Source organism: Pavona decussata, unplaced genomic scaffold, assembly GCF_977016875.1.
Source record: "Pavona decussata unplaced genomic scaffold, jaPavDecu1.1 SCAFFOLD_297, whole genome shotgun sequence".
NCBI classification, from domain to species: domain Eukaryota; kingdom Metazoa; phylum Cnidaria; class Anthozoa; order Scleractinia; family Agariciidae; genus Pavona; species Pavona decussata.
The window spans coordinates 499,249-522,022 of NW_028145694.1; the positions used below are offsets into that span (position 1 = coordinate 499,249).

Genomic DNA, 22,774 nt, shown 5'->3' on the forward strand with positions numbered 1-22,774 from the left:
AGAAGGAAGAAACAGAGCAAACGTTTAGTATACCTTTATAGCGTCTAAACACAAAATGAAACGCTGGCCACATCCTGTATAAGATACCGTATTTATTCAATTAACCACCCACCTTCGAATAAGCGCCCACCCTGAAAGCCCCAAAACTTAGTAATCGCCCGCCCCACTCCCTCCCAACAACAACAACAACAACAACAAAAAACATTTCTGTACTAGCCAAGCGTGAAGTATGAGGCACGTCAGTTGTGTACATCTTCTAAAATTGGTTTAAGCTACGGTAGTCAATGAACTTATAAATTAATTGTTTATGGCTTGTTCATTTTAGCTTTTGTACTTTGTTTTCTCTTGTTGAAACGAAATAAACTTGTTATCCCTTGTTTCGCTATTCTCTTGTTGAAAATGTTTTAAAAACAATAAGCGCTCGCCCTCGTTGGCCCCAAATTAAATAAGCGCACAGGGCGGTTAATCGAATAAATACGGTATTAATTTACAGGGACAGACAAAATATGGATAATGATAATCTAGATTTGTGTTCACGGAGTCAAAATAAAATGGAACTATTCAACTTGAGGTTTTAAAGTTTGAAAAACCAGGCTTGGGTGGACCAAACGACGGGTGGGTTAGGTTTTGGTCGGAGACGTAATCATCCGATATGAGGCATTATTGAACAATCTATAAGGAGCTCTTGAGAAGACCATTGTACGTGGCACAGTATTGAAATTTCCTTGTTTATAACTTGTAAAAAGTGAAAACCTCAATCGTGGTAAATGCATGTTTACCTTAATGAGTGTGATCAAAAAAGAGCAGTGAAGACTATTGCAATACTTTATTTTGTGAGTTTTTAATTGTAGCATATTTTGGGAATGATGAAATGTTTGAAACATGAAATGTCGTTGTTTACAACTGGACAGCAAATAGAGAAAACGGGGGTATGAGTGGGAAGGGATAAATCCATTGTTTTATCACCTCATTGTACGTTGCCTGGGATGGTAAGGTTACAAATATAGTCAGCTATCGCCTTGTAGACACCTCACTGTTACGGACACCCCGATAATACGGACAACAGCTAAATCCCCGACAAAAAATAAATTACAGACGTTTGACTGAAATATTATACATCTTGCAAAATCTCGCGTGTGCTGGAGTTTTCTCTTGTTTGTGTTGAGAACGCGCGCGCGCTTAGAAATGAAGACGTCCAAGGCGATTAAAGAATTTGCACGGAAACTCTCTTGCCTGGAGAAGGTGTCTAGGTCTAGCCCGCTTCTCTCTCATGTGACGGAGCCTTCCTTTGTGGTTTCTCACTCGAATTTAAGAATGGACACTTATGGTTGGATGCCGATCCAGCCGTCTCAACCAAAACGAGCAATTTTCTGGACCGGTTTCGACTTTAATGTCTTCTTCAGTGGATTTTTACAGATTCAGCTTGTGCGGTCGCTTACGCGCCGTTTGGTTTAGACGGCTGGATCGGCACCGAAATGATAAGCGGAAAGCGACGTGAATATTTGTCACTCTTTTAACAGAGAATTATTGAGAACGGACCAACTCTATATTATATTAAACGCTCAATGCTACGATCAAAAGCATGTGCTTACTTTTGTGAATTGAATTAGATAATATGATACTTAAGCTCAGTTCTGTTATCATCGTTTATTTTTGTCGCTGCCTGTTGTTTTATTTTCCTGCTGCCCTTTTTTTTCGAACAATGAACAGTGAATTGGCCTAACTTGCTTGTTTTCAAAAAATGTTTAAGATCCTTGATGTTACAAAGGGCTTGAGAAGGATGACATAAATTAAAGCTTACTATATTAACTAGTAGCCAGTTGACTTTTCATCTTTTCATCATTTTACAGTGTAAACAAAAATTTGCGGCTGAAGCTCAACACAAGGAGGATTTCAGGGCATTCCCATGATGCTTTGCACCCAACTATATTATCAAAGGTCGTTGCCCACGTGATCTCGCATTTGAACGTGGACAAGATGGATGCGGTGCGACTCGTACCGTGCTCTGAGCGTCCATTTAATGTTTCAAAACTGCTGTATCTCCATTGTATCGATCTCGAAACGAAAAAGTTTACACCAGTGTCTAGTTTTCCCTGCCTGGAAGTTCTTTGTGTGCTTGGGCACTTCAGTTTTCCGAGCGAATTGGCCGTTCGACGTCTCTGTTGCTTTCTATGGAGCGTGGAGTCCGAAGGCAAGCTTTCTGCTGCTCAAAGTCCTGTTCTTCTGAACGTCAAATCGTCTTGTTATTTCACGGTAATTATATTTATTGTTTTCCTTTTACGATAGTATAACTTTTTTAAATCGTAGAACATACAGAAGCTTACATACAAGGAAGTTCTATTGAAGACGATGTGTGCACATAAAATTTCGATAAAACGATCGATAGTTCATTTTTTCGATCAATTCATGAAAAGAAAATTAAGTACTTATTTTTTTCTATACATAGGAAACTAATGGAAGACAGATTTCTGTTATCGTGGATTTTGAAATTGTTAGTGTTTCAAGCCGTGTGTCAAAGCAGCCCAAACCAACATCGATGGAGGATCTTGAAAACTCAACCGAGGACGATTCCCTCGCCGATTGTTGTCCTTGGCTCGAGTTAACAAGATGTCATTGTAATTGTACTACCTTCCCCAAATTGGGAAAAGTTTTGGTCAGTGGTGATACCCCTGTTGCTGGGTCTATCGATGACTCTGACGAGTATTCTAGCGAAGACGAAGAACAAAATGACATGAATCAAGACGATGTCGAGGAAGCAAGTGAGGAAGAGGAGGAACATGAGGAATCTGTTCCTATGTTTACTGAATATGTTCCTCTACGTGGAAGCTCGTTTCATCAAGATTGCCAGAGCACCCTAAAAAAATGCAGGGAATTGTTGTGTGCTAAAGAACCAGTTGAACTTAGAATACTCCCTGAGCCAGACAATTTAAGAGACTGCAATGCTCTCATAATTCAAGCCAAAGTTGGGTCTCAGTGGGACAGAATAGGTTATATCCCCAAAGAGAAACTTCCTAAATTTACTGCAGCCATAAGGAACAACGAGATAAAATGTGTTAAATTTAGAAACATTAAATGCCAGTTCATCATGACAGACACTCCAACTTGGACTTATTGTGCATCGGTTATGGTTACCAAGACTAGGAAATGGCTTCCAAATGATGGGAACTATAAGTATAATGACCAATTGTAGTACATTGTAGTTTTTACAATAACTGTCCAAATTCCTGGCGCTGATTGGTTTGTAGCTATTGTCTATAAGAGTACAGACAATAAATATGACGTCAGATGTAGCGTGGGCTTTCTCAACGAAAAAAATAGCCAATTCCGCTCGTCCTTTTTCCATGTTATTGTAAAAAACAAATCGACAGCAGTTTTCTATGGTCTATACTCTATTAGACCATAAAATGACGCCATAAAATGTCCAAAACTTGGCAGTGAAACCACTTGCATGCGGCTCGTGGTTCCACTTGAGTTTTGAACATTTTTGACGTCATTTTATGGTCTATAAGAGTATAGACCATAGAAAACTGCTGTCGATTTGTTAATTATTTTCATCTGCGGTTCTGTTCAGTTATAAATCACTGAAGACGTCAAAATGTGGTAACAACATCAGTGACCAACTTGTCTCCAGCTTGTTTGCCACTTTTTTGTTCTAACCACATTTTGACGTTATGTGATCTATAACAGAACAGACGCACAGCAAAATGGAATCTGTTAAATAGAATAAACAGCTGGCTATATGTAAACCTTGTGTTCACAGCCTTTACCAAGTAATGCATAGCTGAAAGGAAATGCTTAACAGAATTGCCCTTGATAAAGTCTGTACATCAATTTTGTTGCAGTTGTTGGTTGTCTTATTTGCAGCTTGGCTGCTCATTCTGTCACTTTCTCTGAGGCAATTTTTTTTCCATTTGTTGCCAAGTTTAATAATTTGTGAAAATTTTATTCACAGATGTGTGCATTGTTCATTTCACTTCATTTTATTTCATTTTAAGTGATAATAAATTATTTATTTTTAGTATTTACATGTAACAGAAAAGGGGGTGGGGGGGGGGGGAGGGGGTGCCAGTTGAAAATCAATACATAGTAAACGTAATCATCTGTAATCAGCTTTTTAATACGTACTGGAAACAGATTATTATTTAGTGTCTCAAAACTGTCATCAAGATAAAATGTACTGGTTAATGAGATCACTGACAGTTGTTTTGTAACACTGTAAATGATAATAAATTATTGAAAAGGATCAATAGATGTCTCTCCAAATCTTCATATGTTCATGCATCAATTCATTCCAGCTACTACTAACCCAGTGTTCCAGATAACTTTCAAAATCAGAGAGTCGATGAAGAATTATGAGGGGTCAATAGCTCTGGTTCTCTTTAAATTTTCTTAAGTTTGCCATTCATTTTGTCGGGTTAGGAAGCCAGGCTTCTTGGGTTTTTGACCTGAGATCCCTCTCTTATCTAGAACACTGCTAACCCCAACAAGGTTCTCAAGGAAACATCCAAAAAAATTCATGAAATAGATGTATTGATTGTATAAACATTGTGCTAAGTTTACCGTATTTTCTTGATTAAACGCCCCCAGTGTTCAAATGAAACTTGGCTTTGTAGACGAGGTGTTCAGCAGTTTATTTGAAAGCGGTTGTTATTACAAAGGGTTTTTTTCCATTACATATACAGCCACAATACCTTGAGTAAAATGCTTAAGGGGGTTCAGTGTTTATAACTCCAATTCGGAGGCCTGGCGCTTATTTGGGACCTGGCATTTGATCGAGAAAATACGGTATTACAAAAGTGGGGGCAAACCGATATCGAAACGGTGAAATCGTTGCCTGGTCGACACCCTGTTTCTTGCTGGCAAGAAAGATCTTCCTGCAGCAAAAATCGAACTGTCTACCCTGGTATTTCTGATGAGTCGGTGAAGACGAAATGGGTTTCTAGAGTCTGTTTCGTCATCATTGTCACCACCGCTCTCATTACATCCTATAGGAGCTTCGTCAAATGATGGTAATAGGTCAGTTGAAAACCTCTCATTCAGGGTGTGGCAGAAGAAAGGCAGTTCAGGGTCCATCCGTTTTGAGAACTCACTGAAAAGATCAAAGCAGAAACTGTTAAAACAACCTTACAAAACATAAAAAACAATTTGGGTTGTTAAAGGGTGTCTAATGTTATGCTCCTGAAATGATTTTCTCAAAATCTACTTCCCCTTTCTACTAGCTTAAAAGCCAGGATGGTTAAAGTACCTGGCACACCAGTGACAAATAAAATGTTAATTGACCTGATAGGAAAATTCATAAGCGTCAGGATTGTAATTTTACTTTTGATTACACTTTCAGAACTTACCGCACAATTTTCCTCCACTTCGTCTTAAATTCTTTTAGTGTGAAAACTGGGCCTAGCCAGCCATGGCACATGCTGAAGAAACATTCCAGGTCATCTGTTGATGAACCACGTGGATTTTCCTCAAAGCCAATCTCAGCATTTTGTCGACGCCGAAACTCCTGGCTTTCGATATTTGTGGTAACTTCAACAACAGTTTCTCTGGAAAACCCTCTGATGCCATTTATGGGTCTGTTTAAAAAAAGAAAATAAAAAGGATAATTTCTGCGAAACTAAATGTGATTATAAATTATTTTACAATAATATTATCTGGCAATGAAATATGCTTTTTACCCATATCAAATAACAAACTAATAATAATTGGATGAGACACTAGGTCAACAAATAATGACTCAATCAACACTAAATATTATAACATTAAGACTATTATTAATGAAAATGATGTTTTAATACTTATTGATGTCCATGGTAGAGAGGTCATGGTCCCTGTGCCATGGAATCCATTCGTCCAGAATATAATTCAGCATGCGGTAGTTTTGCCGACAACGCTGGAGTTGGGAGATACCACGACCATCTGAGGCCTCGTGCCACTTTGCAATAGTTTCCACATATTCAGCCTCGGGGAAGTAGTGTTTTTCTCTGAAAAACTTTGCCACATGGAAAGACAACAATTTCTCTGAATCTGGTACTGACTGTTTGCGAGTTCCTACCAAGGCAGCATGAGTTAAGCCAGTTTTTGGATCACGCATGGCTTCATCAAACCGCTCATAGGTAAGATCTTGGTTACCCCCATCTCTGGTGTGCTTAGCCATCCGTTTCAGTAGGTGGTTGTGGTCTGCTCGTTCATGGTGTGTTTCACCAGTAATTGGGTCAACCTCAGGAACGTACACATACTTTGAAAAGTCAACCCCACGTTCTTTCCAGTACCTCACATCAGCTCGGAATTGGTAAGTTGCAACTACTGACCGTAATTTATCCAATAAACTTTCTGGTGTATCTCTTCTAAATGGATGAGGTGTGTACCCTGCTGGAACCAGCCCACCCCGGATGTATGTTATAGCATCTTCAAGGCTCATTCCCTGGTTAGTTCTGAGGTCTGCAAGTTGCATTATAACTTCACTGGGTATCGCTGCATTTGGACGTGCAACAATGGGCTGACCAGCAGCATCAACTATAAAAGAAGATCAAGACAGTAAAAATGGAAATTAGTCTTTTCCTTTTCCACAATGAAGCTGACTAAATATTAAAATAATGTTTGGTGTTACTATGTCAAATTCTTTTTAAGTGGAATGTTTTTATAATAAATTATTACAATAATATTATATAAATGCCACTCAGAGTTCACAATTTTTAAGACCTTCTTAAAAACCATGGCATAATATGTAATATTTCCTTTGTACCTCCATATAGAAAGTAAAACAATATATTTTGCACTCTGAAAATAAAGCCAATGATGTCAAAGGTGAGCCTGCTACTTTTTGAGCTAATCAGCTTTTCTTTTCTTCTAAGATACAAAGAAACTATACCTCCATTCATTTCCAGCATTTGAAGAAGTGTCCTTCTACTCGTCTTTCCTACACTGTCACGTGCATAGTGTGCCAGCTGCCAAATGTGCAATGGACGCGTTTCCCCAATTCGACGTAGCTGTTCAAATTCACCATCAGTACTTGTACCTGTTGAGCAAAGCAAATAATTTAGATAGGTTTACAAAAGCAGATGTAGATTTAACAGTTACACATACTTACTTCCTGAGTAGTAGCCTGTTATCCTCAGTGACTGCCACATACTAATCAAAATAGTTCTATAATTTGTTTATTTGTTATATAAATGAATATTCAGTGCTATTCCCTCCTGATAATTGCTATTATTCTTCTTGTTGAAGGAAAATTACTTACCAACCACTCTGAGATCCTCGTTAACCATTGCTTCTTTGATCTTTTTTGTGAAATCCCTCACTTCCTGGTCTCTCATAGAACAATATGGGACATACTGGATAGGAATAGCATATGGCTTCCGGTTGCGACGTTCATCAGCAATCATGAATACCAGGACATGCGTAGCACAAACACGTTTCTTCTTGAACAAATTTCGAAGGTATTGCAGATAGGCATCACATTCTTTCTTGACACTATGCAAAATGGGTCCCACTGGTCTTTCTTGCATTGGGTGTAGATTCCCAAGGGATACCTCAAAATTCTGATAAAATACAGTAGCTTGTTCAAGGAGAGTCTTGTATTCAAAAATGTCCCAGTTTAATGATTTAAGAGTCTCCAAAGGAGTGCTGGGGCTGTTTATCTTAAGCTGGAAGGTCTCTACAGCACTTTGCAAGCCCTGGGCAAGAAATTGGCGATCAGTTTCAAGTTTGTCTAATTCTGCTGTCAAGGATGACAACAATTCATTTCGTTCAATGGCTTTTGAACTCTTCCATTTACTACCCACAGAACAACGTTGATCGTAGGCAAGTCTGAGTGCCTCTAATTTTCCATCTTGCATATTAACATCACCATTCCATTCCTGACGTAAGGACTCTAGTAAGGCTGGCTTTATGTCCGTACCATCTGCTTTGATCCAAAACCTCCCTTCAGGGTTACACCTCTTTAGTTCTTTAATTGCTGTTGTCTGCATTTGAAAAAAAAGGCAAGTGATAGTTGGTAATAAACTAAACTGCTAAATAAATTATGGATCTGAATAAGTAACCATGTAAATAATTACATTTATTAAATGGTATTTCAAGGAATAATCATGATTCGATAATTCTTTTAAGGACGTATAATTTATGCACAATTGTTGTTCTACAAATACCCTTCACTTAATTAATTCTTTAAAACTGGAGCAGAAAATTGACAGAATGTTAACAAAAACAAAAAGAAAAACTTGATCCCTTGAGAAAACTTTACCTGGATTTCAGGTTTGGTGGTAAATGGTGACTTCTGGGCATTCTTATTTTGAGTCTGCGTGCTCACACAAGGAATGTTAACTCTGGCCTACATGGTAATATAAAAGAGAAGAACAAAAACTCATGCATAATTATAATCAAATCACCCAGAAGTGGAAAATTCCATTCCCAGGTTCCAACAATTAAAATCAAGTGAATGTTGAAATTATAAGTGATGAAATAATATTATCATGAGCTGCATCTGAACTGCACAGTATAATAACCAAAGTGAGCCGAACTGAAGTGAACCCTCTCGATGAGTTTTTTATTTCTCTTAGGGCAAACTTCGACAATAAAATGACCGTTTAGTAATGAATAACAAACATGAGCATTTCAATTAACAATCACCTGGTAAGTACAGTCAAATTACAAATACATGGTAAGTTCATGCTGACTGTGCTTACTAGCCAGTGATGTTAAGACTGTCAATTTCTAGGACAACACCTCCCATACTTAACTATCAGGGGACATTACAAAGTCACGACTCTTTGAAAAGAGTAATCAGCCATGATGTTGTAGCCGGGCCTATTCACACTAAATTAACATAATGAGAGCCACCACTTACACTGCTTTGTAACATAGTTTTCTCTAACTACTGCACAGCAGCTGTACAAGCAAAGTTAGCATAATCATTAATTCTCTTGATGTTTACCTTTCTAGGATCCCCAACATCTTGTCTATCACATCCACTCCACATTGGTCCACGAAAAAGCCGTTTAAATTTACCACTCCCAAATTCAGCATCCATAGTTTCCTGCCACATCTTGAAGTCAAGTGGCTCAGTTATCTGAGACAGAGATACTAAGATAAGCAAGATGGTTTGACAAAAATGAAAACTGTAGCTGCTGTAGCTCAACATTTCACCCTAAAGGTTACTCTCTATTACTTCTGTACTTTCCCAAGCACTTTGTTGTTGGGAACTTGGAAAAACTGGCCAATTTTTTAAAGTTGTTATCCCTTTCTATCCGAGTCATTCGCAGTCAAACATAATTAATATTAGTTTCTGTGCACTAGTAGGGTTATTGTTAACAAAACTGAACCATTCCACTGATTCAAATATGTTTTTTGGCCATTCAAAGTAGCACTTAAATATGTGATACAACGTACAAAGCGCGGAACTAAAACCAAGCATTGTCAATAATCATTTTCATCATTATCGTGTCTATTCCCGCCATTGTATTCAACAAAAACATAGTAACATGAAAATAAAAATTTGCAGTGGCTTACTGAAAGCTCAACATGCGAATACAAATTCGCAAAAAAGGTTATTACTATTATTATTATTATTATTATTATTATTATTATTATAATTATTATTATTATTATTATTATTATTATTATTATTATTATTATTATTATTATTATTATTATTATTATTATTATATAAGATATATAATATCTGACTTAGGGACGCCAAAAGGGTTTCTACTTGATGGAGAGGACACGCCTAAGAAGGAGGGCTGTAGAAAGAAGAGTTATTTTCTGGAGTTCATGAATGTTGATGTTGCCAGGGATTTTGTTGGTGTAGTTTTCCATGTCCTTTTGATGGTGCCACGGGTTCCCAAAACCACCGGGACTGTTGTTGTTTTAAGCCCCCACATTCGCTCAACCTCGATTTCTTATTATTGTTGTTGTTGTTGTTGTTGTTGTTGTTGTTGTTTTTATTATTATTATTATTATTATTATTATTATTATTATTATTATTATTATTATTATTATTATTATTATTGAAACAAGAAATATGAGTGATAGGAACCGACGTTTCGGTGCATCTTGCGCCATTATCAAGGTTACATAATTAATGATAAAAAGCGGTTTGTAAAAAGGCTAAGTTGAAGCGAATTTGCATAACATAGTGGCAAGCTAATTACTTAAATACTTTAGCACGAAGAGAATCGGACTGCACATTCAATGTTGGTTTAAGCTCTTGAATATACATTATTTCATTAACAATGAACAATTACTTAGCACGCTTCAATGTAATCAAGAAATGCATGAACAAATTTGACTGCCTTGTTAATGAAATGATGTATATTCAAGAGCTTAAACCAACATTGAATGTGCAGTCCGATTCTCTTCGTGCTAAAGTATTTAAGTAATTAGCTTGCCACTATGTTATGCAAATTCGCTTCAACTTAGCCTTTTTACAAACCGCTTTTTATCATTAATTATGTAACCTTGATAATGGCGCAAGATGCACCGAGACGTCGGTTCCTATCACTCATATTTCTTGTTTCATGTATTTCTAAATCATCATTATTATTATTATTATTATTATTATTATTATTATTATTATTATTATTATTATTATTAATTACTATTACTACTACTACAGCACTGGTTGCTGCTTAGCTGGTTGTCCTGGTTCTTCCTCCTGCATTTTTGGCTACAAGTAACAAAGAGTGTTAAGACTAATTAGTCTTAACGCTAAATACAATAATACAATACAGTCAATACAATTTATTTTTCTTAATGCATCACAGATACATGTAGATACACAAACAACTGTAACTAACTTGGATAATAATTAAGATTAAATACAATATTATGTTGTCGAATGTAAGAGCCTCGAGGCTAAATAAACCGGTTTCCCTTTGTAAGATCTTGTGCAACAAACTATTTACCTCAAAAAAACAGACAAATTTGCCAATTTAAACTATTTACAATTTCTTGGATATTGCATTCCTCGCAGTTTCTGATCAGATCCTCGCCTAACACTAATTACCAAGCTTTTCTCTTCAGCTGGGCATGCTTATAGAATGGATACTCAGACACCTGGTTCTTCCTTGGTATTTCTGCATTCTAAATTCTATTTAAACGGCTCTATTCGGAATCTAACATGTGGTCAACAAATAGTAGCATTTTGCGCTTATTGCCTCTAAGTTTCTCACTTAGCCTGTTAACAGACAGAAACTAAATATCCTCTTCTTTATTCTTCTCCAATCCACCACTGCGTTGTGGAATCAGCGCTTGCTGAACATCTATGTACCTGATTAACTGTTTCGTACCATCCGAAGTTATCTTCGCCCCGTGGTAACTTCACAGAGCCTGCGTAGGGACTGTTAAACTGACAACCCATCTGAGATCCGTGATAGGAGTCAACGTGTGCGTGCCAGTTATCTCTTTGAACAAAGTGGGCCGTGCAATTATGGCAATTATAGCCTCTGATATTGATGTATTCATACTTTTTGCATCCGTCGAAATTCAAACTCATGACGTCGATATCACTCAGTTTGGCTCTTAAGTAATCAGTGTAATTAAGTCCATCAGTGTTAAAGTTACATGTGGCGCGCACATGCGTGGAGTGGCTAGCTATGGATTTCATCCGTAACTGCGATAAGCGAAACTTATTACAGGTAAAGGAATTCTGATTGACAGGGTAGTCTTCATAAAATGGCTTTTTTGCAAACTCGTGGTTGTTAGTCAAGCTGAAAGACTCGATCAGATTCCAAATGAATCCGTTTTCAGACGTGTAATCGCAAAATACTTCATACAATGACTTGCTCGTTGAATCAAACAAAAGATACAGACCAGACTGGCTCCCTCTGTACTTTTCAAGTTGATCCTTACAAGATGTAGGTCTTCGTTTCTTACAAAGCTTACCATAGTATTCCGCAGTACAAGTGCAGTTGAACTTGTGTTTGGCGTGGTCGCATAGCTCAGTGCACGTGCCTCCATTGGCGCACGGACTCTGGTTACAGCATTGGTTACTGCATGTTTGATCTGAGCATGCGTTGTTCACTGAAATCTTAAAGATAATACGGAACACATTTTAATTAGTTTCTGTGACATAATTAAGACACCAACAAGTAGCCATAGGGATGATGGTCAAGTAAATGAATCAAGTGAGAAGTCGCTAAATGTTTAAAATACGAGCAGCAGTGGTTCATTGGGATTTATAACCACGAGGTGCAGCCGAGTGGCTTTAGACCCAATAAAACACGTGCTGCGAATTTATTGAACGGCTTCAAAAATATTCCTGGAAAAGCAAACAAAGATGCTTTTGTGAACGTTGGAAATTAGCATACGGGAAAAGCATTAAACACCACATACTAATTAGGACGAGGTTTTATCGGGATTTAAAACCATTGCACGTGATGTTTTATCGACTATTTGATAGGTCAAAAGGTTTACAAATTATTAATAATTTTTGTAATTAATAGGAAAAGTATGCATTTGGACATGTATTAGGCTTTTATAGATTATGGTTTTGGTTCCCCATTGACATGCTTTAGCTTATTTGTCAGTCCACTGAGATGCTCGGTTAACCCAAGAAGTCACCCAAAGGGTTGTATAATGCTCATTTTACACATGTTCATGATTTTATACATTCACAGGTCTATTTAAGGTTTTAACTCTAGAACGACATAAATATGATGTGCCAGCAACATACTCAAACAAACATGCCTTCAGTCTTTCGTGACTGAACACCCCAGATATGTCACTCGGCTGATTAGGGCTCGAGTTGCTTGACATTTGAATTTTTTCAAATCTATTTCAAGTTCAGTTTTCCTTTTGCTTTTGTTTCCTCGAAACAATTAATTTTACAGAAAAAAAAAAAGAAACAAAAAAACGCGAGTAAAATGACCAAATAACACTTGTGATTAAAATCTGGATCATTGTATAATGCAATTCCAGACATTTGATAGGCTCAGCGGTCATGGTATATGAACCATTATACCATGCCCGAGAAATAGCGGCCATTAAATTATCTTCTGGTTGTACTTGCAAATCAGCAAGATCTAGCAATATTTCTTAATAGTTTTAAAAAAAAAAAACTATTATTCCAATAGCGCGCTTGTTGGATATGACATGATTATAGCCAACTCGGCGCTACGCGCCTCGTTGGCGATCTATCATCTCTTAATATAAATCTACTAGTGTTCTATCACTAATGCTGCTCTCTTATATGGCTACGCTACTCACTATCTATTCTGTTTTATAAAATGCAATGAATACTATGCGCGCTGTGATTGGTCGTTGCCTATGATCTATAAGAGTACAGACATGGATGACGTCACGGGAAAATTGTTTTCTTTGCTTTGTCCAACATGGCGCGCGGTTTTGAAAATGTTTGCGAGATTATTTCGAATTGAGCAAGTGAAGGCCTCTAGAAAAGGTTAGTAGGAGCTGTTTACAAACAAGAAAAAGAAAAAGCCAAGGCGAAAGTGTTCTTGTCTATTTGAAATTGCCTAAAACAAAATTGCCTGAAACAAAATTGCCCGAAACAAATCTCCAAAGCAGATGTTATCACAACGAAAAGACTCACAGTTTTGAAAATATTTACTCGATTATCCTGCTTTGAGTAAGCGAAGGCCTCGGAAAAAAGTTAGAGGAAGCAGCTGTTTACAAGTACGATAAAAAAGAAAAGAAGAAGCCGACACAGAAAGTAGCGTTGGTGACTTTGAAAATGCCTGAACTGGCACAAATCGAACAGTCAAGCGCTGCGAGGCAAGTTTGTCATGTTTCCTTTCTGTTAATTGTATAAAACAAATAGATTCCAAGTTGCCGTCCGGCTGTTCCGTAATAAATCACCGAAGACGTCAAATTGCGGTAAGAACATCAGTGACACACTCGCCTCCAACTCGTGTTGTTCCTTTCACATTTTGACGTCACCTGTGATCTATTACTGAACAGGCGCACGGCAACTTGGGATCTATTTATTTTAAAAATAGACAGTGAGTTGAGTAAGTAGTGCCTGGCGTGACTTATTTATAGAGGATATTACATGACCGCGCGGAGATACGAAATTTTTCTTCAATTGTTGAAAAATATCTCACCAGTGAGCGCTGCGAACGAGTAAAATATTTTTCAACACGAGAAGAGAAATTTTGTACCTCCAAGCGGCCATGTAATGTTCTGTTTATTATATAAACACCAACGATATACCAAATCATTGCAAAGGTGCGGTTTATCATGTAACCATAGCAGCGGCGATCTTTTCGGGTGTGAAGATATCACGTTAAGTCGCGCGAAGGCTCAACTGGTATTTCATTGGTGTTTAGAACCTGTCTTAGCTTGTTTTTAAGTTTTGAACGACTATTAGATTTTTACTAAAACAATTAGATTTCTATCGCGTGATAGTTGATGAGGGCAAACACGCGATAGAAATTTCGAACTCATAATCTAATTGTTAAATCACAGGTCACCAAAGCGTATGTGACATAGGTCACCATGCAAGCGTGATTTAAGAGTTTGTATGGAGTTAAAATTAAATCGAAATTTAGACAACAATATTCCCACAAAACCCACGATAAATATAATTAAGTCTGAAAAAGCTTACCCGGTGTGTTTTGCTGTGTTTTCAATGCTTCTCAGTGCTTCTAAACGCTGTTTAGAGCGGTTTATCTCTCAGCAGCTGGTCCACGTGCATCACTGTATTATGTTAATGACAAGGTAGGAAACTAAAAGCCGAATTTGAATAAAATTTGGCCCGTCATTTTAGGAGAGCGCTTCGAAAACCTCGCTAAAATTTGCTTGAAACTTAAGCACTCGCTTAACTTTCTCTCCATATGGCAAGAAGGATGATGTGCGGTCCCTCCTGGGTAGCTCATTTACGGAGGAGTTCATTTATTGAGACACAGGCCTTCGTTGAAAACAAAGTTCATTTCAAATCGGGTGCCATTTTTGCCGCCGACATGGCCGTGTCGCTGGAATGTTGGAACAAACTCACGTTCAAACCTAGGCACGAGTACTAAAATGTGCCCAGCCGGGGAAATCCATGGGAAGCCTTTGGCACGTAACAAACCACACACACCCCCTCCCGGCTAAGTACAGTTCTGTACCAGTTCTGTATCGTGGGTTTTGTGGGAATATTGTTGTCTAAATTTCGATTTAATTTTAACTCCATACAAACTCTTAAATCACGCTTGCATGGTGACCTGTGTCACATACGCTTTGGTGACCTGTGATGACATAACATGAAATTCGAAGCGAAATTTCCGAACGCAGAATCAATCGAGTTAACCACAAACGACAGCAAAATGCCAGCTGTTAAAGCGGTTACCATAACACGCGACCTATCGCTTTCAAAAAACTCCGATAAAGTTGCATTTTGGTGGACGTCAATCATAGAAAAGCCATTGAAATTATTTTGAATTCTGAGAACATTTGAAGGCAACTGAACAAAGAAATTGGCAGTTTTATCCGCTTATACATGGTAAACTTTATAAAAGTTGATTTCCAGGCCAGTTTATCTAAAAGAAGGGGCATTCGGTTTAGATGGAGCCGTATTAAAAAAAAGAAAAAAAAAAAGTCGCTACGGTAATTGTTGGCTTCACACTACAAGCTAAGTTAGTTTCAAGTAAGCACTTGATTCAAGTGCACTTGAAAATCTCAAGTCGCACTTTAGAAATCTTGGCTTCACACCTGGTGACAAAGCATACACTTGAAGCACAAGCTGTCAATCATCGTTCGCGGTAAAATCAGAAATGCGACCGCTCGCCGGAAAATCATGAAGCCTTTACAACGGAAAAACGTTTTGTGTTGTTTACTCTTTATTTTGTCTTTAATTTTAACTCAGAGAGTTTTAACATTACAGGAAATGCATAGGTACTTCATTGTTTACGAGTACTTGGCGACAAAACAAAAGAACAGGCGACATCTTCTGAACTGAAAATCAATGGTTCAGGCTGTCCGTAAAGATGAAATTCAAATAAGATCGTAAGTTTAAATCGGCTTTCCTTCTTTTTCATGTTTACTTACAAAAAAGACTGTTCCATGGAGTCCTCAAACTGCGAGGCGTATCTCCAACCATCCATTTTGATTTTTTTTTTTTAATTAATTTTAGTTCACGGCAAAATGTTTATCTGTCCTGGCACCGCAGCACGTGGCTTTCAATTGGTTTCCCTTTCCCTATTGGTCAAGTACGTTCTCAAGTGTGGTGTTGGCCATACTTGGCGGCGTACTTCGGCTTCTTTGAACTGCGAAAGTTTCCATGGTCACTAAGTAAAGTTCAAGTTGGTAGGTTTTACCCCTTCACACTCAAAGTAGGTTTCAAGTGCACTTAGATTATACTTACAAGCTCTAGTGTGAAGCCCCCTAATAATTTTGCAAAATCAGCGACTTGTGCAAGTGGGCAAATTATCACGTGCAGCTGTGAAAATTAAAATTTTTGATTTAAAAACACCTTTCATTTTCCCTTGATCTGGCAATTTAAATAAAGTTTACCTTCTCTTAGCGAGGTAAAATTCTTAGTTTCCTGCCGGGTTACCTTGGAATCTAGCCAGCATTCAAAATAATTTCAACGGCTTTTCTTTTTTTGACGTCCACTAAAACGTAACTATATCCAACCCTTTTGAAGACAGTAGGTCGCGTGTTATTGGTAACCGCTGTAAAACTTCGGGGAAAAAAACATCCAACGTAACAATGAATGTAAAATTAAATGCAAAGCTGATCGGACAGCTAAAATAACTTTATTGCCCAATATTTCGGTTAGACAATACTAACCTTCTTCAGGGGCGGCAAAAAGTTAAGTAACAATGAATGTCCAACGAATAGCAAGAAGCATTTTTTCATGCCTTTTTTTTTTAGAGCGGTTTAAACGTTGTTGAACAATTAAAGTAAAGTTAACGCTCTAAATAATGAGATAACGTTTGTCGCCATATTTTTCTCTCTTTTTTTGTTTCCAAGTCAAGTAGGAAACTGAGTCGAGCAAAATATTGATTCATTAATACTTTGAAATTCAATGATCTTATTTTAATAAGCATCACATTATTTCCCAACTTACGGAAAACGAACGTTAAGCAATGTCTAAGCGAAGAAGGTACCTCAGCTGGCCCAACATTGAAGTGTTGGTTTAAATATTGCAGACCCCACTTGGTTGTGTGGAGGGTAAAAGCGGGGGGGGGGGGGGGGGGGGGGGAGGTGTTTATTTCCCTATATAAGCTACATAGGTATGTGAGGTATATGGGTTTGAAGCGGTTGTGTCTAAAATAGGGTATCGATTTGAAACAGCTTGGTCTGAAAGAATGAAAATGGGTCTGTATTTTAAATTACATACTTTGGTCTGGAATAGGATCATGGTTTGGAAAACCGAGCCACACACCCCGTACCAAAAATTCCGAGTCCACTGCCCCCCCCCCCCCCCCCATCCCCCTCCTTTCCCCCGGAATGGCAGAGCAATACTGGATTAATTAGTTGTGGACGAAAGTTTCTTTCTTTCCACGTACGACCTGGCAAAGTGTCCATTTTAATTTAATAACCTATCTTAAGTAAAAGGGTTTAATTATACACAGCGTGCTAGGTATATTGCTCAGGAAAAATAAACAAACAGGACAGAAAACAAACAACAACAAAAAGCGAAGTAAATAAGATAAACATCTACACTTTATTCTTGTATGTCTGGCTTGGCTTTCTTTGTTATTGTACGTGTCAAAGATTCTTAAAAAGCAACAATTTTAGCGTATTCGATAAGAATAAGAAAAAAACTAAATTCAAGAAGTATCTTACTCGCAAAGTTAAATTACCTTAAAAAAATCCCTTGCAGTCACACTTTCCCTTCATGTCACCCTAAACGTAACTCATTTAGTTTATTGACTTGTTTACTTCCAAACCTTTGAACACATTTCTTTTCCCTAATCACTTCTTTTTTACATGTGAACTCAACAAATCGTTTTGCTAAAGAAGCGACCTCGTTATCCTAAGAACAAACTCCATAGACCAACTTCTCATCGATACTATTGTAGCTAGTAGATACTTTTAACACAAAACTCACGATTAAGGCTTTAATTGGGACTGGGATAGACGACAACAGTTCATCACGTACGTATTGTACGAAGTCTGTTCGTACCAAGCAACATAACGCCCAAGGAAAAACAACAACAACAAAAAACATTCATGCTAATGTTTTGTCACAAGTGTAAACAACTTGACGATATAACAGAAACATAATGAACTTTCCATAACGACATGAAGAAAAACCGCAGTGATGCTTTCTTTGTGTCGTTATGTCCATTTTTTATGACGCTTGAGTGAAGCTGACTTCAACAAAGTGAAAAGGTGAATACAAACATATATTTGGACTGCAGATCAGATTAAATAGAAGAGAGACCCTCGCAATTATTTACGCTACTTAAGCAGTTTCAAACAGAAAACTTTAAAATAAAATCAAGCTTGAATGGGATTCGAAAGACATCGATCAACGGATGAACGAATAGATTTTGGAATGTGTATCTGGCCCCGCAAATGACATCAGCACCAACTTGGCAAAAGAGAGAGAGGGAGCCTGGGATCGAGATCATCGAACGCACTCCCTAATCTTTGATTATTATTAGTCTGCGACCTATGCATGAAATTATTTCGGTTATTATTTTTTTACTTGGAGAATAGAAACTGAATTATGTCTTCATGGTTGTCATAGATGGTTTGTACAGTCTTTAAGTTGGTCAAAAATTATCAACAGACCTGGGCTTGGTTGTTCGAAAACCGATTAACGCTAATCCACGATTAGAAGTTAATCAAGGTCTTCATCACGCTCGTTAAAAACGGGTTTAAAGGCTGATGTCAAGCTAAAGGTAAAGAGAAGTCTAAGTCTATATTGAATGACAAAAATCTTTTGGAAGAATCTTTATTGATTAGGTATTAAACTCGAATCAAAGTTCACGTTAATCCAGGATAAGCTTAACCTGGCTTTGAACAACTGGGCCCTGATGCTAGTGGCCGTTTTTCAATATTTTTTTCTAAATTTTTGTTTGGCAAGTCAACTCTTTTTTCTCTGTGGACATTTCTTTCCTTAAGTATTTTTTTTGTTGTTGTTGTTGTTAAGTTTCTGTCAACAGCATATCTGATATTTACTTTTATCAGATCGTAGGGTGCAGGCTAAACTCAGTACCACTTTTGGGTGGATTGAAAATAATTGATAAGTTCTACGTGCTCTTTTATCAGTAAACAAGTGTGGCTTCGATCCTTTTTTCTTCTTTACAAAGCGTACGGTTGGTTTTTTACTCTTTATTGGTATGGCATTTGGGTAGCGGATTTTCATCATAATAATTATGTGTAATTGTTATGATAAAAATTCGCTGCCCAAAATACCATACCAGTTTTCCCCTAAAAATAAAAATTAAAAAATTATGATTTCTTCATAATTCTCCATAATAATGTGTGTGGGTGGGGGTGGGGGAGGGGGGTTGCCGGGGTGGGAGGGTGCAGCCTAGACCCCCTCCCACCCCAGCCCTAAACATTTATGGAAACTGGTATCAAGGCTATCAACACTCTCACACAAACGTGTTTGACTTCGGTAGCTTTGAATTGCAGATTCTGACCTTCATGTGCACTATTCACTCAAAGAATTTGCAAACTTTCCCTTAAATTTCCAATGCCCAAAAATCATCTCAATTATTTTACTGCTTCAAGGAAACTATAGTAAGTCATGGCACTCTGAAGCCGTTAGATGCTGTTAAGAAAACGTACCATACTTCTTCACAGCCTCTCAACTCAAAGCTCAAGTAAAAGAGCTAATTAAAATAGCTTTGATGACTGCCTAGACCCTTCCAGAAACACTAAACATTCAGTCTGTTTCTTCCTTCTTTTGCTTGTTTATTTAAAATTTTGTAATCCCATTAAGTTAAATTACCTTAAAAGTGTAAACCCTTTCTGACAAAAGACTCCAAGCTCTCAGCACAGGTGTCACATTTAGTCCAAACTCCACATTGGCTCTCCGCGGCAAAGCGCGGGAATCTATCCACATCTTGTCGTTTGGCGCTGAAACAGGCTGATCAGCATATACGCTGACATGAAATTTGCGGCTCACTCGCGAACGTTTAGACGTCAAAATCAATTCTGCTTCCACCGCAATGTCATCTTGCAAAATTTGTCCGAAACGAAACTGCATATCCACCGTGGAGTATTTTCTGCTGGTGCCTGCGAAAGATAATAAAATATGTGACAACAATTATTTTCCGATCTCCTATGGATGCATCACAGAATATTTTTGTGAGATTGAAATGTTTCATTTTTTCATAGGCAACATAGCCTTCCAAAATATTCCCAATTTAAGTCCTTCCCACATGTTTTGTGGAAAGAAATTGTAAATGTTTTGCCTTTTTTAGAAGCAAATCTTGCTTCCATGAAAGATGCTGTCGTAGATATGTTAAAGACGTGTTGGAGAACACCGACATTCATTTAAAATGGCAACGCTCCGCTTTTTCCGGTTTCAGGGCCCTATAAACATGCACTCGCCTAGGATTAAGTATGCACAAGTTTGTGTTTCCTAAATGTTCAATACCTATTCGCGACTTTCTTGTATACATTTTCAGAAATTTTTACTTTTTATCGTTACATCTGTCTTATCTGGCGTGTAAACATGGCGCATTAGAAAATTAAAGAAAGGTTTGCATCCGTGTTCGTCCGAGAAAATCCGTGCTTGCAGTAACGTTGACGAAGAACATATTTTAAACACAAATGACTGAAGAAACACATTGGCTGGAAAACAGAATACCAATGTTGACACATTTCCAACCGTGTAAAACGAGGAGCGAATTATGACCATTGATTTAATTTAATCCAAACGACAATTTTAGAGCATGCTAACTTTATTTACATGTAATACTCTCGGTTGAGGAAACACAGATTAAACACAGTACATTTTCATCCCACTTTGAAAATAAAACTTTTCAGGAGTGAATTTCCTATTTATAAACACCAATTGAAAAAGTCACAGCTAACAAGATAATGGCGATGGTTCTTAACGGCAATGGAACAACAACCTTATTTACTAAACGTGCGAAAGGAAACCTACCGTTCATTTCTGGTTGAAAACCACGAATTGAAGTAGCGAGAATCTTCTGGTTTCGTACTGAAACCGTAAAACTTCCATTTCTATTGCCTCGAGCTCGATTGTAGTAAATTTGTTTCATGTAAGAGTGAAGCGGAAACCTTCCAATCTTCTTGGAATGTTGTGAGACACTCCCTGCTCTATTCTTTGATCCGTGGTCGCGGTATGTTGTGTTTGTTACTGTAACAGTCGCAGAGACCACAGAAAAGAAGAAAATCAACTTAAACTTCATGCTTTCGGATTATTCCTTGCACTCACATCTGTCAAACAAAAAGATGTGGAAGTTGCGAAATTTTGGGCGGGCGGGAACTGTCAAAGTCAATTTCTGAAACAATGGAAACAAACATTCAAAAGTAAACAACCAAACAAAGCCGTCATTCTTAATATTTTTGGAACTTGTTCAGAAAATTGTACCTTTTCATAAAATTGTGTTGCAGATATTACTTAAATAATGAATCTCCTAATGATTTCGAAAAAAAACCCTAATTGAAAACGGCGCGTGACAGACAAGCGATTTTTCTAAATATAGAGCTATTTCTTAACTCAAAAGATTTCATTAAAGTTTTAATTTCTCTGACCATATGTTTCTGTTTCGATGGGTTACAAGAGCTGTAAATAAATATATTTTTAAACACGCATATAATTTTCAGATAGAAGTTTTGATATCAAAGGTGAAACGATTGTTTCTGAGAAAAACGTATGCGCTTTTGTCCGGCCCTCTAAAACGCCCGTGACTAAAGCTGTTTACACAAAGGTCCACCGCAGAAAAAGGCAAATTTTACCTTTTTCGCTGTTGCAGTGTTACTCCTTGAATATGTCCACCGACGAGACATTCCTCATCTTTTGCTAGGTAGGAAAGTAAAAGGAATCGATCGTGAACTTTAAGTGTATTTTCTTCTTTTTCTTAGTTATGAATAAGACCAAAGCAAAGTATCCTCCTCAAGGGGTGGGGGAGGGGGGAGTTGGGGTAGAGAATCCCATATCAAAAGTGACGGCGGTGATCGTCTGAAATTTTGAAAGGAGCCCTTAAAAAAAGGTACCAGAAATGTTTTATAGGCGTGGTCTCAACATTTTTTTTTACCCTATAAGAGGTACCAAATCAATTGACTGACATTAACTTCCTCTCATGTTTTCACTTCAATACCCCCAAAAAGGTACCACCACGCCTTTGACAAAAGTAATTTTAGATTTAAGCACCCTAAGAGGTATCAAACCACGAATTTTAATCGCTAAAAGGTGGGATGATCTCCCCGCGACCATGGATCAAAGAATAGAACAGGGAGTGTGTGCAGTGCACCGATGCCGGGCCGGAAAATACTGACTGTCACTTACTTTGTTATCTTTCGCAGGCACCACAACGAAATACTCCACGGTTGATATGCAGTTTCGTTTCGGACAAATTTTGAAAGATGACATTCTGGTGGAAGCAGAATTGATTTTGACGTCTAAATGTTCGGGAGATATCCGCATATTTAATGCCGGCGTTTATGTCGATTAGCCTGTTTTGGTGCCAAAATGTGGATAGATACCCGCGCTCTTACCGCCTAGGGCCAGCGAGGAGTTTGGACTAAATGTGACACGGCGCTCAGAGCTTGGGATGTTTTGTCAGAAAAAGACTTACACGTTAAAGGAAAATGAATATAATGGAATTACATAATTTTAAATAAACAAGGAATAGAAGGAAGAAACAGAGCAAACGTTTAGTATACCTTTAAAGCGTCTAAA

At 37.7% G+C, this 22,774-nt stretch overlaps 3 protein-coding genes across 3 annotated transcripts; 1 reads left to right on the forward strand and 2 right to left on the reverse strand.

Annotated features, from left to right (window-relative positions):
• Nucleotides 1-1,888: 1,888 nt before the first annotated feature.
• LOC146454947 (uncharacterized) lies at nucleotides 1,889-4,031 on the forward strand. The gene is made up of 2 exons (XM_085094922.1): nucleotides 1,889-2,253; nucleotides 2,447-4,031. The coding sequence occupies exons 1-2, from the start codon at nucleotides 1,978-1,980 to the stop codon at nucleotides 3,188-3,190; spliced, it is 1,020 nt and encodes a 339-aa protein (XP_084951048.1). The 5' UTR covers nucleotides 1,889-1,977; the 3' UTR covers nucleotides 3,191-4,031.
• A 65-nt stretch (nucleotides 4,032-4,096) lies between these two features.
• Nucleotides 4,097-9,064, reverse strand: LOC146454948 (uncharacterized). The gene is made up of 7 exons (XM_085094921.1): nucleotides 8,930-9,064; nucleotides 8,240-8,326; nucleotides 7,238-7,961; nucleotides 6,869-7,015; nucleotides 5,796-6,513; nucleotides 5,346-5,573; nucleotides 4,097-5,089 (listed from the first exon to the last, which is right to left on the reverse strand). The coding sequence occupies exons 1-7, from the start codon at nucleotides 9,038-9,040 to the stop codon at nucleotides 4,789-4,791; spliced, it is 2,316 nt and encodes a 771-aa protein (XP_084951047.1). The 5' UTR covers nucleotides 9,041-9,064; the 3' UTR covers nucleotides 4,097-4,788.
• Nucleotides 9,065-10,637: 1,573 nt separating this feature from the next.
• LOC146454949 (uncharacterized) lies at nucleotides 10,638-19,963 on the reverse strand. The gene is made up of 2 exons (XM_085094958.1): nucleotides 19,850-19,963; nucleotides 10,638-12,025 (listed from the first exon to the last, which is right to left on the reverse strand). Exons 1-2 carry the CDS (start codon nucleotides 19,961-19,963, stop codon nucleotides 11,207-11,209), a joined length of 933 nt encoding a protein of 310 aa, XP_084951084.1. The 3' UTR covers nucleotides 10,638-11,206.
• Between the last annotated feature and the right edge of the window lie 2,811 nt (nucleotides 19,964-22,774).